The 17,922-nt window shown below is 37.7% G+C and overlaps 1 protein-coding gene across 1 annotated transcript in view; it reads right to left on the reverse strand.

Annotated features, from left to right (window-relative positions):
• Window positions 1-14,760, reverse strand: part of IL18RAP (interleukin 18 receptor accessory protein) — a 31,970-nt gene extending 17,210 nt beyond the window's left edge. Inside the window, exons 1-3 of the mRNA XM_069493853.1 lie at window positions 14,691-14,760; window positions 13,899-14,220; window positions 13,621-13,804 (exon numbers count right to left, since the gene is read on the reverse strand). Of these exons, the coding sequence (XP_069349954.1) occupies window positions 13,621-13,804; window positions 13,899-14,220; window positions 14,691-14,760 (576 nt within the window). The remainder of the gene's footprint in view (window positions 1-13,620; window positions 13,805-13,898; window positions 14,221-14,690) is intronic.
• Window positions 14,761-17,922: the final 3,162 nt, after the last annotated feature.

The following is a 17,922-nucleotide window of genomic DNA, read 5'->3' on the forward strand; positions in this document are numbered from 1 at the left end:
GGATACATGTGATTCCCTAGTGAAAGTCTTAATTATTTAACAGGTGGTTTATGAACCCATAGGAAAGGAAGTAGATGGTTAATATCAGCCAGCTTGCATTCACTAACAACAATCATATCAAAGTTATAACATTTTCCTTCTTGATTGAATGGTTAGACCAGAGGCTCAGAGGAATATAGCAGATACAGTGTTTCTTCACCATAGTGAGTTAATTGGAAAGGACTTTCACGACCTCTCTGTTAAACAAAAGACACATGTGGGCTGAATGATAGGACATTTGGGTACCTTCTTACATAATTGAGCAGCAATACACCCAAGTTGTGGATTAATGGACCATATGTAACTAGAAGGATCACTCTGTCCTCAGAGCTAGCCTGTGCAGTAGTTTTACTAGGGGCTTTAGTGAGCCCATATTGCACATGCTTATCTCTTCTACAAGCCTCACATATCTGGGTGTGAGGGCTAATATGTTGGAATTCAAAATCAGAATTCCAATATCTTGACACATGAAATGATGTGCTAAAGCCAACAAATTATAATTTAATAGTAATGAATGTAAAATCATGAGTATGGGTTACAAATTCTACTCTGTAAGCACAAAATAGAGATAATTGGCTCCATTTTAGTTCTTGTTCAAAATACCTCCCTGCCAATTCAGAATAAATTAACTGTATAATGGGGCTGTCCCAAAGCTAAAGCAATTGTGGGCTGCATTAATATTCTGTTCAGAACAAGGAAGAAAATAGTTTCTCTGTTTTCAGTATTGGTTAGACAGCATGGGCATTATTGTATTGAACAGGTGTTAGGAAGCTGTCCAGCATCATGAGAGTTCTGAAATGTTCACAGTGAGAACAACTGAATGGGCCAATGCATCAACCATGGAAATAGTTTTCAAAAATATAATCTAGGTTATCTTTACATCTTCCCCATTTAGAAACATAGTAAATTTGGAGTCTAGCCAATCTCACCATGCCCACCAATTCTTCACAGTACTAGGCTCACAGAATGCCAACAGTTGCCAGTTATAAGAACTAGGTCAAAAAGAAATGAGAAGAAATGGCAGGTCTAGGTGAAAAAATTCTATGGAACACAGGCCTCAAAAACAACCCAGCAGCCACATCAGCATTGTGGCAAGTGAATATGGCATGAGTGAGATTGTTTTAAACCACCAATGGAAATGTTATTCAGGGCACACGTCCTACTAACAACAGGTCACTGCGGTGTCAGTGAAACCCATACCTTGTTGCTCGAGGCCATTCTAGAGGATACTTTCCTACTGCTGCTCTTCATTATAATTTTGCCTTGTGTCAAAGATTTGCTTAGCTGAACATCATAAAAATGCCATTCCATTAAACATAATTATCATTAAAGATAAAGCTTGCTTATGCCAAGGTATTTTTGTTATATTTCTAGAAATTAGGAAAATATGGAGAAAATATTCTTAGAATAAAGAACAAATAACTCACTTTAATTCTGACTTTTTAGTTATTAAATATTTTAATTAAGAATCTCCAAGCATGTGACCCAGCCAGGCCCCAGTCCTCTGCTTAAGCCTTCTCCAGGCCAGGAAGCAAGTGAAGGTCAGCAATTATCTGCAGAGGGATCAGGTGGCCCCACCCAGTCCCAGCAGCCAAGTGGCAACCTAACCAAGTCTCACAGCTCTGCTTAAGGTTACCCTAGACCCAGAGGCAAAATTAAGTCCACACATATCTGTGGAGCATAGCCTCTACCCCTACTCACTCTGAGTGGCTGAGCAGCAACCACAGAGAACTCATCTTGTTTTGAAGCCTGCAGAGTCTAAACAGCAGTACCACCCAGGCAGGGAAAATAATCTGCAACTTTGACTAATCAGAGGCAATCTCAGAGCCCAGCCAGCAGCTCTGCCTGACCACAGAGAATAGCCAGTGGTCTCACTGGACCACAGAGCATAGCCAACAGTTCCATCTGACCTCAGAGTACAGGTGGCAGCCAAGCCCAGTAGAAAACCTGACACCAAGTTCTGCTTATCTGGGGTGACTACTAGCTGGCCCATCTAGAATCCTACGCTAGACTAAATAGTGAAGGTCTATCACCACCAGAGAACATCTGCAAAGACCAGAAGAGGGGACTATTTGGTCAAACGTGCAGGCACAAATGCATAGGCACACAGATTATGAGAAATCAAGGAAATAGGACATCACCAAAAGAAACTAATAAATCTATTATAATGGAACCTGAAGAAATGGAGACCAATGAAATAACTGACAAAGAATTCAGAAGAATAATCTTAAAGAAATTCAGGGAACTCAGGAAATATGTATACAAAATCAAATTAATTTTAGAAACAATTCATAAATAAAATGAGAACTTGGAAAAAGAAATAGAAACAATAAAAAAAAATGGAAATCCTAGAGATAAATAATATTAATAGACTGCACTGAAAAAAAAACAATAAAAAGCTTTAAGCAAAAGAAAGAATCAGTGATTCTGAAGCTAGGAAATTTGAAATTATCCAGTCAGAGGAGCAAAAAGAAAAAAGAATGAAAAATAAGGAAGAAGGCTTAAGGGAATTATGGGATATCATCAAGAGAAATAAGATTCACACACATAATGGGAATTTTAAAAGAAGAAAATAGAGAGAAAAACCATTATTTAAGGAAATAATGGCTGAAAGTTTCCCAAATCTGAGGAAAGACAATATGAAATGCAGAAAGTGCAGATGTCTCCAGACAAATTCAACCCACTGAGGAGTTCACCAAGACACATCATAATCAAATTATCAAAAATCAATGACAAAGAAAGAATACTGAAAGCAGTAAGAGATAAGAAATATACCATATTCAAGGAAATACCGATATGACTATCTGTGAACTTCTCAGCAAAAACCCTGTATGCCAGGAGAGAGTGGGATGATATGTTCAAGGTGCTGAAGGGGAAAAACAAACACTTAATCAAAAATATTTTACTCAGTAAAGTTTTTCTTCAGAAATGAGGGAGAAATAAATGTTTCCCAGATGAACAAAAGCCAAGGGAATTCATTATCATTAGGACTACTTTACAAGAATTGCTGAAGAGAGTTCTTTAAGCTTAAATGAAAAGCTTCTAATTAATAACCCCAAAAATGAAACTAGAAAACAATAGTATAAGTAATGTGTAGTCATATTGAGAATTCTCTAGTCCATAAATATATAAAGCAATTTTATAGCTACTGTGAAATTTAAAAGACAAAACTAATTAAAAAAAACAACTGTAGCTACAATAAATTATTAAAGAATACAAACTACAAAAAGTGAAAATTTTGACATAAAAATTATAAAAGGTAGTGGGGAAGGGGTGAAAGTATAGTTTTTTGACGTGACTAAAGTTAAGTTGTTATAACTTAAAATTGCTTGTTATAAGAATAGTGTTTTATGTAAGCCTCATAGTAACCACAAAACAAACCTGTAGTAGCTGCACAAAATAGAAAAAGAAAAGACTCAAAACATAACACCACTGAAAACCATTAAAACACAAAGGAAGACAGCAATAGAGGAAAAAATAAATTAAAAAACTGCAAAATACCCAGAAAACAAATTATAAAATGTCAGTAGGAAGTTCTTATCTATCAATAATTACCTTGAATGTAAATGAATTAAATTCTCTAGTCAAAGGTCATAGAAAGGCTGAATGGATTTTTTTAAAAATCCAACCATATGCTGTCTACAATAGACTCACTTTACTACTAAGGATGCACTGAAAGTGAAAGAATGGAAAAAGATAGTTTACACAAATAAAACCAAAAGAGAGCAAGATAGTTCTACTTATATCTGAAAAATAGACTTTAAGTAAAAAAATTATCAAAGAAGATCATTATATAATGATAAAATGTCAAGTCACTAAAAGGACATAACAATTTTAAATATATATGCACCCAACATCAGAGCACCTAAATACATAAAGCAATTATTAAATGAAGGGAGAGATAGACTGTGATACGTTAATAGTAGGGGACTCAGTACCCCTGTCTCAAAAATGGTCAGATCATCTAGAGAGAAAATTAGTTTAAAAAAAGTTGAACTTGAATTACAGTTTAGACCAAATGGACCTAACAGATATATACAGAACATTCTATCCAACAGCTGCGGAATATACATCATTACAAGCATACGCAGAACATTCTCTAAAATAGATAATATGTTAACTCACAAAATATCTTTAAAAATTTAAGAAGATTGAAATTATCCTCTTAATCAAGTAATTTTCTGGACCACAATGGCATGACACTAGAAATCAGGAATAGGAAATATCTTAGAAAATACATAAAAATGTGGAAATTAAACAACATGTTCATAAATAACCAATGAGTCACAAAGGAAATAAAAAAAGAAATTTAAAAAGACCTTGAGACAAATAAAAATGGAAACACAACATACCGAACCTTATGGAATGCAGCAACAGCAGTCCTGAGAGGGAAATTTATAGCAATGAATGCCCACATCAAAAGAAAAAAGATCTCCAGTAAACAATCTAATGTAATACCACAAGGAGCTAGGGAAAAAAAAAAAGAACTAAACCCAAAGTTTGCAGAAAGAAGGAGATAAAGATTAGAGCAGAAATAAATGAAATAGAGATTAGAAAAAGCAATATAAAAAAATAAATGAAGCTAAAATTTTTTTTGTGAAAATATAAACAAAATCAATAAAAGCTTAACTAGACTAGCAAAATAGAGAAGACTCAGATAAATAAAATCAAAATGAAAGAGGATACATTACAAGTGATACCACAGAAGTAGAAAGGATCATAAGAATCTGCTATGAATAATTATATGCAAACAAAATGTATAATATAAATGAAACGTATAAATTCCTAGATATATGCAACCTACCAAGATTTAATCATGAAGAATGAAACTCTGAACAGACCTATAATGAGTAAGGGAACTGAATCAGTAAAAATAAAGTCTCCCATCGAAGAAAAGCCCAGTAGTGGATGGTTTCACTGCTGCATTCTATAAAACATTTAAAGAAGACTAATATAAATTCATCTCAAACTCTGCCAAAAAATTGAAGTGGTAGGAATACTTCCAAACTCATTTTATGAAGCTAGCATTACCCTGACACCAAAGCCAGAGAAGGATAATACAAAAAAGGAAAATTGCAAGCCAATATGCATGAAGAATATAGATGCAAAAATCCTCAACAAAATATTAGCAAACTGAATTCAACCGCACATTAAAATAATCATTCACTATGATCAAGTGAAAGTTATCCCTGGGATGCAAAGATGGTTCAACATACACAAATAAATAAATGTTAACAAAATTAAGGATAAAAATCATGTGATCCTCTCAATAGATGCCAGAAAAGCATTTGACAAAATTCAACACCCTTCATGATACAAACTCTGAACAGATAAGGTATAGAAAGAATGTACATCAACACAATAAAGGCTACATATGATAAACTCATAGCTAACATTATATTCAATTATGAAAAGTTTAGAGCCTTTCTTCTAAGATCAAGAACAAGACAAGAATGCCCACTGTGACCTCTCCTTTTCAGATAGTACTGGAAGTCCTAGCCAGAACAGTTAGGCAAGAGAAAGAAATAAAATGCATCTTAATAGGAAAGAAAGAAGTAAAATTGTCTCTATCTGTTGATGACACAATCTTATATATAGAAAAGCTTAAAGACTCCAACAAGACACTCTTAGAAGTGATAAATGAATTCAGTAAAGTTGAAGGATATGAATGCAACATACAAAAATTAGTAATGTTTCTATGTATAAAAATGAACTATCTGAAAGGAAAATTAGAAAATAAGCACATTTACAATAGCAGCAACAAAATTAAAATACTTAGATATAAATTTAACCAAGGAGGAGAAAAATCTGTGTACTAAAAACTATCAAAAACTGATGAAAGAAATGAAATAAAACATTAATAAATGCAAAGATATCCTGTGTTCATAGATTAGAAGCATTAATATTGTTAAAATGTTCTTACTACCCAAAGTGATTTACAGATTTAGTGCAATCTTTACCAAAATTCCAATGTTATTTATCATAGAAATAGAAACAACTTTCCTTAAATTCATGTGGAACCACAGGAGAACCCAAAAAGCCAAAACAATCTTGAGCAAACAAAAGCAAAGCTGAAGGTACAACACACCCTGATTTCAAAATATATTGTAAAGTCATTGTAATCAAAATAGCATCAGACTAGCATAAAAACAGATATATCAACCAATGGGAACGGAGAGAAATAAACCTACGAATTATCATTCAGTTGATTTTTGATAAAGATGCCAAGAATACACAATGGAGAAAGGATATTTTCTTCAATAATGGTGTTAGGAAAACTGGTTATCTGCATGTAAAAGAATGAAATTGGATGTTTACCTCACACCATGTTCAAAAGTCAATTCAAATTAGATTAAAGACTTAAAATATAAGACTGAAATTAAAATTACTAGAAGAAAACATAGAGAAAAAGTTCCAAAACAATGATCTGGGTAAAAAAAGCAAATATAGACAAATGAAATTGCATCAAACTGAAAACCTTTTGCACAGCAAAGGAAACAACAGAATGAAGAGATAATACACTCAATGGAGAAAGATATTTACAAACTCTGATAAGGAGTTATTTCCCATAATGTATAAGGAACTCCAATAACTTAATAACAAGAAAACAAACAGCCCAATTAAAAATGGGCAAAACCAGCCTGAGCAAGAGCAAGACCCTGTCTCTACTAAAAAAATATAGAAAGAAATTAGCTGGACAGCTAAAAATATGTATCGAAAAAAATAGCCGGGCATGGTGGTGCATGCCTGTAGTCCCAGCTACTTGAGAGGCTGAGGCAGTAGGATTGCTTGAGCCCAGGAGTTTGAGGTTGCTGTGAGGTAGGCTGATGCCACAGCACTCTACCCTGGGCAACAGAGTGAGATTCTATCTCAAAAATAAAAATAAAATAAAATAAAAATGGGCAAAGGATCTGAACACATATTTATTAAAAGAAAACATACAAATAGTTAGCAGGTATATTAAAAATATGCTCAGCATCACTAATAATCAGGGAAATGCAGATTAAAACTACAATGACATATCCCCTCATACTTGTTAGAATTGCTCTTATAAAATAAATGAAAGGTAAGTGTTGGGCGGACCAGGGTGGGGAAATGCTCAGGTTACTTCACACCAATCCCTGCTGCCGCTGCCCGACCTGGGCAGGGTGATCGCCCATACCACAGCACACCAACTGCCCATGACAACCACAGGAAATTGTGAGATGCAGGAGAGCAGCAATGTTAAAGGCTCATAGTGCATCTGCCCCTCTCCTACCTGTTCAATCTTCCAGAGTAGGACTCAAATGCACCATCCAGGGATTTCTCTCTCTCTTCACTGAGCAATAGAGTTCCCACCAGAAAAGAACAAGTGCACCACAAACTTATCTCTCTTGAACTGAGAGAAGAGGCTCCAGATGAGAAGGAACCAGAATAAGTGCTCCAACAACATGAAAAAACAGGATGTTTTTATACTCCCAAAGAATCACCAGCAACTAACTCCAAGCAAAAGGAAATTGTTGAAATCTCATATGTGGAATTCAGAATATAGATAGGAAGTAAGATCAATGAAATTGATGAGAAAGTTGAAAACCAACCCAAAGGAAAAAAAAAACAATTCAGGTAATGAAAGAAAAAAAATCACTAAGGAGATAGATAATGTAAGAAAAGATATAACACAACTCATAGAAATTAGTCATTTAGGAAATTTCAAAATACAGTATAAAGTTTTAACAACAGACTAGATCAAGCAGAAGAAAGAATTTCAGAGCTTGAAGACAAGACTTTTGAATTAACTCAGTCAGTCAAACATGTAGAAAAAAGAAGTAAGAGGAATGAACAATCTCTCAGAGAAGTGTGGGACTATGTAAAGCAAACAAATATAAAAATCATAGGTATATCTGAGGGAACAGAAGAAAAAGCAAGCAGCATGGAAAACCTATTTGAGGGAATAATTGAGGAAAACTTTCCTGGTATCACTAGAGATTTAGATATCCAGATTCAAGAAGCTCATTGAACACCTGAAAGATTCATAGCAAACAGACATCACCAAGGCACATAGTCAGAAGTCTGGCCAAAGTCACAGTGAAGAAGAAAATACTACAAGTGGAGAGAGGAAAGCAAAAAATAACTTACAAAGGAAAACTCATCAGACTAATGACATATTTCTCAGCAGAAACCTTATAAGCAAGAAGGAATTATGGTCTCATTTTTAGTCTTCTTAAACAAAATAACTGTCAGCCAAGAATTCTGTATCTTGCAAAACTAATTTTCAGAAATGAAGGAGAAATAAAGTTATTCCTGGACAAGTAAACTCTAAGGGAATGTGGCACTACTAGATCTGCCCTACAACATATGCTCAAAAGTTATACATGGAACAGAACAATCAATACCCACCAGTGTAAAAACACCCAAAAGTTAAAGCTCACAGCCCTTATAAAACTGTAACACAAGGAGAAAACAGAGCAACTTGGTAACAGCTAACATGATGAACAGAACACTATCTCACATATCAGTACTAACATTGAATGTAAATGTTCTTAATGCCTCACTTAAAAGATATAGCTTGGCTGATGGATTAAAAAAAAACCCCAAATATATGTTGTCTCCAAGAAATCCATTTAACTTGCAAAGATTCTCATAGACTCAAGGTAAACAGATGGAAAAAAATATTCCATGTAAATGGAAACCAAAAGCAAGCAGGAATAGCTATTCTCATATCAAATAAAATAGACTTTAAATGAACAATGGCAAAAAAAAGACAAAAACAGTAATTATATAATGATAAAGGGAGCAATTCAACAAAAAGATATAACAATCCTAAATATATATGCACCTAACACATGAGCTTTCAGATTCATAAAACAAATTCTGCTAGATCTAATGAAAGAAATAAAGAGCAACATCATAATAGTCAGGGGCTTCAACATTCCACTGACAGAACTGAACAGATCATCGAGGCAGAAAATCAACAAAGAAATGATGGACTTAAATGGGACTCTAGGACAAGTGGACCTAACAGACATTTACAGAATATTCTACCCCAAAACTGAAGAATATACATTGTTCTCATCAGAAAGTGAAATATTTTTCAGGATAGACAAAACATGTCTCAGCAAATTTAGAAAAATGGAAATCACACCATATATCTTCTCAGACCACAGTGGAATAAAACTAGAAATCAATTTCAAGAGAAATTCTCAAAACAACACAAATACATGGAAATTAAACAACCTGCTGCTGAGCAATCCTTGGGTCAAATCCTTGATGAAATTAAGATGGAAATCAAAAGGTTTTCCAGTTGACTGACAAAGACCACACAAGCTTCCACAGACCTCTGGGATAGAGAAAAAACCATGCTAAGAGTGAAGGTCATAGCCTTAAGTGCCTACATCAAAAACACAGAGAGATCACAAATTAACAACCTAATATCATACCTCAAGGAACTAGAAAAAGGAGAACAAACTAAACCCAGAGCTAGCAGAAGAAACAAAATAGCAAAGCTCAGAGAAGCACTAAACGAAATGGAAACAAAAACAAACAAACAAACAAAAACAATGCAAAGGATCAATGAAACAAAAGTTTAGTTCTTTGAAAAGATAAATAAAATTGATAGATCACTAGCTAGGTCAACCAGAAATAGGAAAGAAAGGACTCAAATAAACTCAATCAGAAATAAAAAAGAGCAACTGATACCACAGAAATACAAAATATCATCCATGACTACTATAAAAACCTCTATGCACACAAACTATAAAATCTAGAGGAAATGGATAAATTTATGGAAACTCCCAAATGTGAATGAGGAAGAAACAGAAATCCTGAAAAGAACAATAATAAGTAGCAAGTTTGAAACAGTAGTAAAAAATATCCCAATAAAAAAATAGCCCCCGAACAAATGGATTCACAGCATAATTCTACTAGACCTACAAAAAACTATCATGTATCCTACTGTAACTTTTCCGTAACATCAAGAAGGAGGGAATCCTCCTTAACTCATTCTATGAAACCAATATTACCCTGATGTCAAAGCCAGGAAAGGGCACTGCAGAAAAAGAAAACTACAGACCAATATCCCTCATGAACATAGATGTAAAAATCCTCAACAAAGTAATAGCAAACTGAATCCAACCCACATGAAAAGGACAATTCACACCATGATCAATTTCATCCCAGTGATGCAAGGGATGGTTCAATATGTGCAAATCAACAAATGTAATTTACCACATAACCAGAATTAAAAACAAAAACCATATAATCATCTCAATAGATGCAGAAAAAGCATTTGCTTGGCAGTTTCATTAAAGGAAAGAAGAAAACAGCATTCAATAAAATCCAGCATTCCTTCATAATAAAAACTCTCAAAAAACCAGGCATAGAAACTGTGGGTATACACACACACACACACACACACACACCATGGAGTACTACTCAGCCATAAAAAGAAATGAAACAATGTCTTTTGCAGCAACTTGTATGGAACTGGAGACCATTATCCTAAGTGAAGTATCTTAGGAATAGAAAAGTAAATACCACATGTTCTTACCTATAAGTGGGAGCTAAATGAGGGAACATATGGTCATAAAGGGCTGAGTGTACATTGAAAATTAATAAGAGGGAAGGGTAAAAGGGGGTTGAGGGATAAAAATCTACCTATTAGGTACAGTGAACACTATCCTGGTGACGGGTACAATGAAAGCCTTGACTTCAGCATCATACAATCGATACACATAACAAAGAACACTCGTAACCCCTAAATTTTTTTAAATTAAAAAAAAAGATAAATGTTGGCAAGGATGTGGAGAAGAGAGAACTCCTGCACATTGTTGGTGGGAATGTAAATTAGGACAGACATTATTGAAAACTCTATGGAGCTTCCTCAGAAAACTAAAAAGTAGAAATACTATATAATCCAGCAATGCCACCTTTGGAATTGGTATATATCTTTGGAATATATACTTTGGTATGTAGCCAAAGGAATTGAAATAAATACGTCAGAGGGATATCTGTACTCTCATGCTCATTACAGCACTATTCACAGTAGCCAAGACATGGAATCTACCTAAGTGTCCACCAATAAATGAATGGATGAAGAAAATATGGTATATATGATATGCATAATTTAATACTACTCATCCTTAAAAAGAAGTAAATTCTTTCATTTGCAGCAACATGAATGAAAGTGGAAGATATTAAGCTAAGTGAAATAAACCAGGCACAGAAAGACAACTCATTTGTAGAAGATGAAAAAGTTGACCTCATAGAAGTAGAGAATAGCATAATGGTTATCAGATGCTCGGTTGAAGGGAGAAGGGGGTGAATGGGGAGATGTTGGTCAAAGAGTACAAAGTCTCAGACAGACAAGAGAAATAAGTTTTGAAATCTACTTCATAGCAGAGTAACTATAGTTAATAATAATATATTGTATATTTCAAATAACTAAGAGAGTAGATTTCAAATGTCTCACCACAAAAAGTAAGCAAAATGATGGCTATGCTAACTAGCTTGATTTAATCATTCCACATTGTATAAGTATATCAAAACATCACAACATCATCATAATTGTATACACCGTATCCTTTAAATGTAGACAAGTATGATTTATTTATTTAAAAGAATAAAAAATAGAATAATAAAATAAAATAGCTGAAAAAATTTTAAAAGAATCACCAATCCTAAATTTTCTCATGTACCTACTAAAAATATTTTAGGACCCTCCAGAGACTCCAAGCCCCTGAATTTATTTCAGTTCGATATTCTGTACATCTTGTAGGTGTATCCCTGGTCAGCAGTTTCATTTGAATTCAATAATACCACGTTCATTCTCTCAGCAAGTGTCAGCTTCATCTGTTCAGAGATCTTAAGTGTGACCCACCTACCACACGAGAAACTGTGGGTTAGCATGAAGGAAAGGGACACTGGAGTTATTCCCTGCCTAATGTCATCACTTTTAGTGATATGCAACTGCCATGAGGTCTGCGACATCCAGCTTACATGTAATTCGTGAAACATAACCTGAACTAGGACCTATCCAAATCTCTATCAGAAGAGGGATGATTATCACAACAGCTATTGTTTGCCTACATTCAGAATAGCTGCCTGTTCACCATTAAACATATACTGATGTTTGCAGTCAAAGTTTCAGAGAAGTGAAACAAAACTTCCTTTTGTGACTAGCATACAACTTTAGGGTTTAGCTTACAAGAGCAACAGATGCAGAGAGCCGGCAACAGTACTATGTGCCTCGTGCTCACCTGAAAAGTGAACATAGCTTTCATTTTAGGTATACCGTCATTGAAAACCCAAACACATTTTCATCTGAAATAACTGGGACAAGTTTGCTTTGCTGACCTAGGAGCAGCCCATCTAGACAGCGGCACAGCTGTCATTCCTGATTACAGATACTTTGAACGAAGGGAAGTGTTGTTCTTGAGAGAGAACTGAAAATAATGAACAGAAGTATTGACTCTTCTTACTAACCTCATTTTAGAGGTTATAAAATTAATGTTTCTTGAATTCGAATTTTATTGAGACCAGTATTCTCTCATTGTCATTTTAAAATACAAATGGAAGACCACAGCTACATCATTCGCCCTGTCTGTGTACTTATTTCTGTCCACCTGTCATCATAGAGTGTCAAGAATCAAGTGGGGAAATGTCTTCTCTTGCCACACTAACTGTACCTAACTGCACTCCCAGGAGTCCCTCATTCTCAAATTTTGGGGTGCATAAAACCACCAGGTAAGCATGATCCACCTTTCTGACTTTAATTAGTGGCAATTTAAAATGATATTTTTATATTTACAAACAATATTATAAAGTTGAGTGTAAAATTGTGCATGATTTTTAAGGCAAAGTATTGGACTTCAGATATTATAATTGTAGGGGGGCAGTATAGATTCTCTTCCCAGAATCCACCACTTAGGGTTTAACTGACACAAGCCTCTGTTGAAGGAGATATTTAAACAGCATTTACGCATCTGCTAGCACTTGGCAAAGCCATAAACCATGGTAGAAATGTGAAATGTTTCTGTTACAGGAGTTCATGTACATGTGGTCAATGACTCAACATCATTATGAAACTTACCCTTGTTCCCTTTTTCTCCTAGCGCTGTACTCACTCCCCACCATCTCACCTGTACAAAACACCTGCTACCCAGGGCCACCCGGGGCTTGTCCTAACTGTCCTCCCAGGTGTGTCCTTCTTAGAAAGTATTCCAGTCTCCTCCTATTTCTTTCACAAACCCTTCAAAACTTTCTTATTTGGTGTTCCCTTCTCAGTGCCCACTGCTTTCTAAAAACAGAAAAAATGAATTAACCTGCCCTTCTGCATTACCAGATATAAGCTTATGTCTTACCTGATGTGTAATGTACTTGAATTTTAGAAATGTTTCTGGCATTGATGAAAAGGTGGTTCTAAATAATTAGCATATCAGGCTCTGTGTGGCTATCCAGGGGATGAGACCATTTGAGAAAGTCAGTTCTCCTACACAGGCATGGGGCTTGTTTTTGAGAAGTTCTAAACGTTTTCTATAAAGTGCCTGCAGAGATGTTACCATAAAAACAATGTTCTCGTATTAATTTCAGAGAATTCATTCTCACCTGGTACCAGGTCACCTCTGGACTTTGTACGCCACTTTGGCAGCTGAGACTGGGGCAATGAATGGAGTTAGTGCTACCAAAAAGTAGGTATTGGTTGTGTAATGGCGGGTTCTCACAAGATGAGTTTGTCTGGAGCTTAACTTCTAAGACTGTCTTGACACAACAGGCCACATCCTGGGGGCTCCTAGGAGATTAACAAGGTCATGTGAACATAGATATTTTACCCACATAATAAAGAATTTGGGAATGTTCCCAGATAGGAATGCATTGGAACGTACCTAATCCTGGGTCTACAGATATATGACCCAGCAATATTCATCTCTGGGGTCAAAAAACGAAGGGTATTCTTCTCCTGAATGATGTGAGGAGAGCTTTCTGGAATTTCCTCTAATGAATCTCCACTCTGAGGTTGTAGATACCACTGGACATCAGACAGGTCCTTACTGCCCCCGCAGGGCAGGTGTTCAGGGCCTCGTGTCAGTAAGCGTTGACTTCTATGATAGAAATGCGATTTCTGTGGCTCTGGCAAATCACAAAATAAGACAAACTCTTCACCACTCCTTGAAGAATACATCCAAAGGAGTTTTCTGGTGTAACAATCTGAAAATCACAATAAACAAAACAACACAGAAACACATTAGAAGATGAAACTCTAACCTATATTTACAAATAGTACTTGATTTGGCAAGAGATTAAGTTTCCTTGTGTGTCTTTCTTCTTCACTGTGACCACTTCATCAGGGAAAGGAAGTGCAATTTCTAATTCCCTCGCAGTGGACGTCAGCATGGCCTGTAGCACCCCGGTTTCCTGTGAAAGATGGCTGAACCATTGTTCATTCCTCCTTAGCTGTGCTCACCAAACACTCAGCTGCAGTTACTGAGTCCCCCATTAACGCTTAGTGTCAGCTGAAAGCTGTTCACACGCAATACTTCTCCTCCTACTCTCTTTTTAACAGTAGAAAGGAAAAGCTCTGTATTGATATGTCACACTGCTGATACATCAAATTATCTGTCACTTTAAACTTTGACCACAAGACTCGCAATGTTAACATGAAAAGTGAAAACTCCTACCTGAAATATTAAGTCCTTTCATCCTCTCTCCCGCGACAAGACAAAGAAACATCCAGCCCAAATAAAGCATTGTTCTCCCCCGTTCCCGTCATCACTTCAGGAACTTTGTTCTGGGCCAGAGCAGAGCAAGATGAGAGTCAGAGCTCCGCCCTGAGTATCCTCTTCATTTCTGTAAATCAAGAAATGGGAAATGGAGAAATCGGAACCAGCAACCAAAATACAAGTCACACAGGAAGCTTTCAAAGGGCAGGTCCTACCCAAACGGGCCTTCGCATACCCGCATACCCATACTTTGTGTGGGTATTTCCAGTGGCGTGTAACAATCCTTTTATCTGTGTCATTTCTTACACAGTTAAAGGAGGGAACTTATCTCCAGCTCATGGTATCCCTTGGACCTCTGCACAATACAGTGTGTTCTTTTAATGCCATTTTTTCCCTCATAGAATTCTTTTCTTTTTCATGTTCTTATCTAGCATGTATATTTCTATGAGTAATTTGGAAAGAGTTAAGTTTAACTTTTCCTGAAAAGATGACCCAGATTGAATGAAAACGTCAGATTCTTCACAGTTAGGGAAGCTGGAGCTATAGCTCCTATCTACTAAATGTGAGAATGCCTGCATATCGCTAGTTTGTATTAACTGCTGGAGAATAGAGGAAGCCTGCCTCTCCCTGCCCTAAATAAAAAAGGGAAAGTTGTCCCTGGATGGCATCACTACCAATCTTCTCAAATAGGAAGTGGGGAATAGGTCACCCCAAGAAAGAGAATCAGAGCTGGGCTGTGTCCGTGGTGCTTTTATCTCCTTTGATGATTGGGTGGTCATGGTAACTTTCAAACCACTTACAAGAGATCAGAGATGAGAAGCCTGGGTGGGTAATATTTGATTATTATTTCATTTTGTTTTGGGTAGAAACTAAAAGTATTTAGCTACAGAACAGTTTTGTCTCGTCTCTTAGAATTCTGAACTACTATCATTAACTTAAAAATAACTTATGTATAACCCCTGGGGTAATAGTAAGTTCCCCCACAACTTTGGCTAAAATTTCCCACTAAAACATTTCCACATTGTCATAGGATCTCTCGGGGAAGTGGGGGGCGGGGTACTAAATGGTACAGTGCCTGTCCTCAAGGATCTATCACAGTATGGAGAATATAGTAAAAGAAACAATTATTCTGACACTCATTAAAACAATGAGGAAGACTTTACTCAAGACTGTTGCAACACAGGTATTGATTGCAATAGGGGAGAGAGAGCAAGTTCACCTCCCAACATAACAGGATGCCTGGGAATTTATAGCCAAGGAGCAGGGTGGGGTTTAATGGATGGAAAATTACTAAGACACATCAAGGAAACACGGAATCGTGCTAAACTGACCTAACAGGATTCTTTCTAAATGCAGAACTTAGATATCAAGGGTGGTGGATGAGGAACTTGCTCAGATATCAAGAGTGAATAGATTCCAAGGGTGGATGATAACTTAGCAGGATTTTTTGCTAACTGAGTTGGGCAGGAGGAAGATAGGACAGGTGCCAAGGCTGAGGCCTAATGGAGAAGAAGGTTCGGGGGACCTGACTAAAAGTTGGCCAGGGAAAGAGTCCTTGTCAACATAAACATGCAGATGAATCATTACAACAAAATGCAATAAGGAAACAAAGTGCAGTGATGACAGGAAAGAAAAAAATAAAGAGGGAAGAAAAGAAAGAACCAAAGAGAGGAAGGAAGGAAGGAGGGAGGGAGGGAGGGAGGAAGGAAGGAAGGGAGGCAGGGAGGGGAGGAGAAGAGAGGGAGGGAAAGTTACATTAAATATTATATGGTCATTCTAAAAATGCCCCTTAAAAATTGTCTCCTCATAATATCCCTGATTTTTTTAAGCCACTGACAAAATCAATCTCTTTCTTTCTCTCTCTGTCTCTCTCCTCTGCGTCTATCCAGCCATGGAAGTGTCTCTCCTCACTCCTTCCTGTGCTCTTAGGCCATTCTTGCAGCCCCAACCCCAACCCCAGCTTTCCCAGGACCTTTCTTTCCAGGTAGCTCCATCTTTTCTCATGAAGACATACTTAGCTTTTCTCACCTTATAAAATTCATCTGTAATCACTCCCCCTTGCCGCCTGCCACACACACACATCCCGTCTCCAACATCTTTAGGATGGAGGAAGTAATTGTAATCATTCTAAATTAATTGGCAATTAATGTTTCTCTAGCAGAAACGTTCAGTTTGAGGTGTCTCGGGGATGGAAGCGGAGCGGTCCCAGGGCAGCTGTGTGGGTGGCTGGGACAGAGCGGGGTCCGCGTGTCAGCCGCATGACTGGGGAGTCCGCAGTCCCAGAGGAAGGGCAGGCGAGGTCCCCGGAGGAACATCAGCCTTTAAGAGTGGGCAAGGCCCTAGGGAAATAAAGAATAACAAACCTAGAAGGAAGGCAAGCAGCAGAGCGGAGAGACCACCTTGGCACTCAGGACAGAGGCAGTCTGGCGGAGAGACTAGACATCAACGTCGGCAGCTGCAGGGTCGCACGGGCAAGACTGAGACATGTCCCCCGGGTCTGCCCCTGAGAGATGAGCAGCGGGGTGAGGTGATGGAGGCTGCGGGATGAAGAGGGCAGAGGAGGGAACGGGGAGTGTGGGAGAAACGCTGGGAAGCGAGGCGCTGTCGCTGGTGTTGAAGATGAGAGCGCTTTGGGCAAGATTCCCCTGCGAGGGGATGAGTCAGCCTGCCAGCGGGGTCAAGTACAAGTGACAGTGAGGAGGGAGGGCATGGACTCATTTCTCCCTGGCGAGAGGCCAGAAGAGATGGGGTCCCCGACACCGCGGAGAGATTAATGTGGGTCGCAGGCAGGCAGAGCCTGGCAGAATGAGGAGCTCTGCCCAGGCCCCTCTGCCCAGGTGGGAGCTGCGAGTCCGGGGCGGCGCCACCTGGCTGCTAACCTTGCGGTCGGCTGAGAGCGAGGGCCTGCTCAGGGGAGAAGGAAATGAGCCCTGTAGAGCACCGGGTTGGGGACGGTTTGGGGACGGGGTGGGGGGGCGCTAGGTCACTGTGTTCTTTATCCCCATTGGTTCTTCTTACAAGGCCTGCAAGCAAGAACCAGACAGGATAAGCAACTGCCTTTAAAGATGCTGTCTCCCCACCTGCCTTTCCTTTACCCCGGAGAGAAAGTCTTCTCCAGCTAGAGCCCCCTGTGACATCTTCCTAAAGATCAACCCTGAGAACTTCATTTTCATACTAAAAACTCCACCGA

This window comes from Eulemur rufifrons, chromosome 19, assembly GCF_041146395.1.
Source record: "Eulemur rufifrons isolate Redbay chromosome 19, OSU_ERuf_1, whole genome shotgun sequence".
Taxonomy (NCBI): Eukaryota; Metazoa; Chordata; class Mammalia; order Primates; family Lemuridae; genus Eulemur; species Eulemur rufifrons.